General features: G+C 34.7%; 1 protein-coding gene across 1 annotated transcript; it reads left to right on the top strand.

Moving 5' to 3' along the window:
* The first annotated feature begins 1082 nt into the window (after positions 1–1082).
* On the top strand, positions 1083–4836 carry LOC114726322 (uncharacterized). The gene is made up of 4 exons (XM_028912898.1): positions 1083–1264; positions 1359–2041; positions 2389–3606; positions 3722–4836. The coding sequence occupies exons 1-4, from the start codon at positions 1083–1085 to the stop codon at positions 4834–4836; spliced, it is 3198 nt and encodes a 1065-aa protein (XP_028768731.1).
* Positions 4837–5498: the final 662 nt, after the last annotated feature.

The raw sequence follows: 5498 nt of genomic DNA on the forward strand, positions 1-5498 counted from the left end.
AAGTATATGTATCTTGTATTTGGTTTTTTTTTTTGGGTATTAGACTAAGACATGGTATTTTAAATAAAATTGGATTATTGCCCATGTCCTTATGTAATTTGAGCTAAATTTATATAATAGTTTACATATAATATAGAGATATTTTTGTTTTTAGATTGCTGTGCTTATAAATAATTTCACTTAGTGATTATTGGACATTAGAGGTACAAATGAGCACGGAATTTTTTATGAGTCTAGTATGAAACCGTATAGTTTCTGATATGAATAGGCAATTGTTAGCTTGAATTTAAAATATGGTTAGTTTTGTAATTTAAAAATAAATTATTACATCTTGATTTTTATTTTACTTTATGTGAAGTAGATGAAGTGGATGAAATAACACTGATATTAAATTACTATTGTTGTTATTACGACTGTTCATCACTTGTAATATTAGTGTATTATAAACTTTTATTTATTTGGTTATACATTACTTCTTGCAGATGTCCAGTACAAGAATACACAATTTTTGTTTGGCACAGATCTTAGTTATGATGGTAAAGATAGTGGCAATGATTCTGACATCTTTGAAGGTAAATGTTGTAATAACACACACCTCCACAGTATTTTTTTTTATTGTTATTACAAATTTCTTGATTATTGATTGTTTAGGAGATTTAGTTAATGGTGAGACATCAACTTCTATTGACAATGGTGGAGTGGAGGCACCTGAGTTTTCAGAGCAATCTTTATTAGTTGGTAAGAGTAATTTTTTACAATTTGATTACTCTTATGTACCTTACCTACAAAAATCTGTGTTAACTAATTATTTTAATTTGATAGACTAAATTGATGAGGGAGATCCTACTTATAAGTGTGAATCATGCGGAGCTATGATGTGGTTCAATGAGAAAGTTGGGAATAACTTGTCTGAGACATTTCCTAAATTTTTGATGTGTTGCTTGAAGGGGAAAGTTCAACTTCCTATTATGACTCCACCTCCCTTGGAATTGCACAATTTATTCTTTGACAAAAGATTAGCTGCATCAAAGAACTTTCATACAAATATTAGGTCTTATAACAATATGTTCTCATTTACATCAATGGGTGAAAAGGTTGATCATTCAAAGAATTGTGGTGGTGGGCCATACACTTATGTGTTATTTGGAATGAACTATCACAAAATTGGTAGCTTATTATCGCCTCAAGGAGCCAAACCGGTCTATTCACAGTTATATATTTATGACACAGATAATGAAATATCAAATCGAATCTCTGCTGTAAGGTAATTTATGAATTTTTTGGACGTTATTGTTTGAATATTGATTTTGATAGAGATAATTAGTGTCTTGACATTATTTATTTTGTCTTGTGGACAGCAAGCATGTGAAGGAATCTACAATTGATCCTGCAATAGTTGATCAGATAAAGAAGGTTCTTGATGATGTTAATCCATTTGTCAAGCAATACCGTTTGGCATCATCAATGATAAATAGTAAGCAACACACTAAGCTGAAGTTACGTTTAATTAGTAATAGACTTCAAGATGGTCGCAATTATAATTTGCCTTGTGCATTTGAGGTTACAGCCCTTATAGTAGGTGATATTGATATGAACTTTAGTAGAAGGGATGTGATAATTCATGAACTCTCTGGATCACCTCAACATATTAGTGAGTTGCATGCATCGTATCTCCCACTCCAATACCCTATTTTGTTCCCTAGGGGGGAAGATGGCTATAGAGATGATGTCGCACATCGTGAAGAGACTCTTAGTGTGACTAAGAAGAAGAAGATGCTTAGCATGAGAGAATACTTTGCATACAGACTGATGTTTAGGGTGAATGAGATATCATCAATATTACATGCAGGAAAATTGTTTCAACAGTTCATAGTTGATGACTATACAATGATTGAATCTCAACGGTTGTTATGGGTTAGAACGCACCAGCAAGAATTAAGGGCTGACTTATACCAAGGTCTAACAGATGCTTTAATGAGCGGTGAAAGAAATGGGGCATTCGTTGGCAAGCGTGTTATATTGCCTTCTTCATTTACAGGGGGTGCACGGTACATGCTCGGAAATTATTAGGATGCTATGGGACTTTGCAGATATTTTGGATATCCAAGTATATTTCTAACATTCACATGTAACCCAGGTTGGCCTGAAATTGCAAGATATTGTGAAGGTGATTCGTTGTTGTCATCAAATAGGCCAGATATACTTTCTAGGGTGTTCCATATGAAACTTAAAGCATTGATGTCAATGATTAAGAAGAAAAAAAATATTTGGCAAAGTTTGTGCAAGTATGAAATATTTGCTGAGCTTTTGTTTTATAATTTCACAAGTGATAATCTTTTAGAAGATATTTTTCTATTTGTGATCTTTTGTTACTTGAATGTTTTACAGATGTTTATACTGTAGAGTTTCAAAAAAGAGGGCTACCACATGCACATATTCTATTATTCCTTGATAAACAGGATCAACTTAAAGATGCAAATAGTGTGGATAAAGTCATATCCGCAGAGATTCCTGATAGGCAGGTGAATCATACTCTATACGAGTTGGTGAAGAGGTTCATGATACATGGTCCATGTGGTCGTTTGAATACGAAGTCACCATGTATGAAAGATAATAAAAGTAGCAAGTATTATCCAAAGAAGTTTGTTGATCATACGACAATTGATGATGATGGGTATCCTACATATAGAAGACGAGATGATGGACAGACTGTAGAAATAAAAGGTATATCATTAGATAATCGATTTGTTGTGCCCTACAACCCTATATTGCTTTGTAAGTTTCAAGCTCATATCAATATTGAGAAGTGTAATCAGTCTTCTGCAATTAAGTACTTATTTAAGTATATCAGTAAGGGTAATGATAGGGTAGTTGCTTCTATTTATGATACTAGTCATGATGGGAATGGAGATAGATCAGCTGATGAGGTCTGTCAATATTACAACTTTAGATACATATCTGCATGTGAAGCAGCGTGGCGAATTTTTGCATTTGACATCCATCATAGATATCCTGCTGTTGAGAGGTTAAGTTTTCATCTTCCCAATCAACAATATGTTGTATACTCTAATGACGATGATCTTGCTGAGTTGGTCAATAAGCCTAGAGTCTATGAGTCAATGTTTCTTGCATGGATGCAAGAGAATGTTAAGGATACATTTGCTAGAACATTAACGTACTCAGAATTTCCTCAGCATTATGTTTATCAAAGAACTAAGCGAGTATGGAAACGTAGAGAGAAAGGATTTTCAATTGGGAGGATAACTTACACTCCGCCTTCATCTGGTGAACTGTATTATCTTCGGATTCTTTTAACAAAGGTTAAAGGCCCTATGTCTTATGAAGATATAAGGACAGTCAATGGAATTGTTTACCCAACTTACAGATCAGCATGTTATACTCTTGGGTTGCTAGATGATGATAATGAATACATAAGCGACATCAAAGAAGCATCATTGTGGGCCTCTGGTGTATCATTAAGGAAAATGTTTGTTAGCATGCTTCTTTCTTCATCCTTAAGTCGGCCTGATTATGTTTGGGATGAGACTTCAAAACAATTGTCAGAGGATATGTTATACATACCGCGTAGTGATCCTATGTCATCAAGTAAGTGATATTTATGTTTCATTCATTCAATTATTATATAAAGTCCAAATGACAAATTTTTATGTCTCTTGTATTTGAAGAAACAGTAATTTAATAAATTAAACAATTTTTGTAGGTGTGATCATATCTGATAGTGATAAAGTAGTAGCAGCATTGAAAGAAATTGAAGTCTTGCTACAACAAAATGGGAAGAGTTTATTAGATTTCCCATCACTACCTTATCCCCCATCAAGTCTTACAATTGATGTTAGAAATCACCTGATTTTACAAGAATTAAATTATGATCGTGTTGCTCTACAAGGAGAGGCAGAAAGATTGACAGCTACTTTGAATGAAGAACAGAGAAGCATCTTTAACACTGTTATGTCATCATTGAATGCTTCAACAGGTGCTTGTTTCTTTGTGTATGGTTACGGAGGCACAGGGAAGACATTTTTGTGGAATGCATTAACATGCACACTTCGTGCTCAGGCTGATATTGTTCTAACAGTAGCCTCAAGTGGAATAGCTATTACACTATTGCCTGCTGGGAGGACTGCTCACTTAAGATTTGCCATCCCAATACAAGTAAATGAAGACTCTGTTTGCAACATAAAGCATAATTCTTCATTGGGCAATTTGATTAAATCAACTAAATTGATCATTTGGGATGAAGCTCCTATGGTTCAGCGTTTTTGTGTTGAGGTATTTGATCGATCGTTGAAGGATATTATGCATTCTGATGCTCCGTTTGGTGGTAAATGTGTTTTGATGGGAGGGGATTTTCGTCAAATACTCCCTGTCATCCCTAAAGGTACAAGAGCTGATATTGTAAATGCATGTATTAGTTCATCCTACTTGTGGGATTATTGCACTATTTTCCAATTGACAAGGAACATGCGTCTTTGTTCATATGCATCTGATGAAGACTGTTGCCGTTTACAAAGTTTTTCACAATGGCTTCTAGATATTGGTGACGGTAATCTAGGTATGCCACATGATGGAGTAGCAGAAATTGAGATTCCTTCAGATATTTTGATTAAGGATTATGAAGATCCAATTAGTGCTATTGTGTCTTCCACATATCCAAATCTTTTAAAAAACTTGGATGATAGTTCATACTTTAATGATAGGGCCATATTAGCACCAACTATTGAGGCTGCTAACCATGTTAATGAATACATGTGTTCTTTGCTTCCAGGGGAGCCTGTTGATTATTTTAGTTGTGACTCAGTTTGCAAATCATTCTAGGATGACGATAGGATTGAAGACCTATATACAACTGAGTTTTTAAATACAATTAACAGTTCTGGATTACCTATGCACAAGATGACCTTGAAGGTTGGGGTGCCAGTTATGTTGTTACGGAATATTAATCAAGCTTCAGGGTTATGTAATGGAACACAACTATGTGTCACTCATCTTGGTAAATCTGTGATTCAAGCATTGACTTTGAATGGTTCCCATCCTAATCAAAAGGTTTTGATACATCGCATGGACATGAACCCCTCTGATAGTCGATTGCCATTTCGGATGAAGAGGAGATAGTTCCCCATTTCTCTGTCATTTGCAATGACTATAAACAAGAGTCAAGGACAATCATTACACTTTGTCGGGTTATACTTACCTAAGCCAGTTTTTACACATGGTCAATTATATGTTGCCTTATCTAGAGTGAAATCTGTTACAGGATTGAAGATACTCTTGCATGATGTTGAGAACAAGAGGAAGAACACCACTACTAACGTGTTTAGGGAAGTTTTCAGAAATGTACAATCCCAAAATGCATGCGTTGAAACATGATTAGCTTAGGTAATCATTAATTTGATTTTGGTTAGTATTTGCAGCTCACATTGACTTTTGATGGTATTGTTGTTTATGCTGTCCGTGCATCGCACGGGGTAACTCGCTAG

Source organism: Neltuma alba, unplaced genomic scaffold, assembly GCF_004799145.2.
Source record: "Neltuma alba isolate B1F8T4 unplaced genomic scaffold, ASM479914v2 tig00012369_pilon, whole genome shotgun sequence".
NCBI lineage: Eukaryota > Viridiplantae > Streptophyta > Magnoliopsida > Fabales > Fabaceae > Neltuma > Neltuma alba.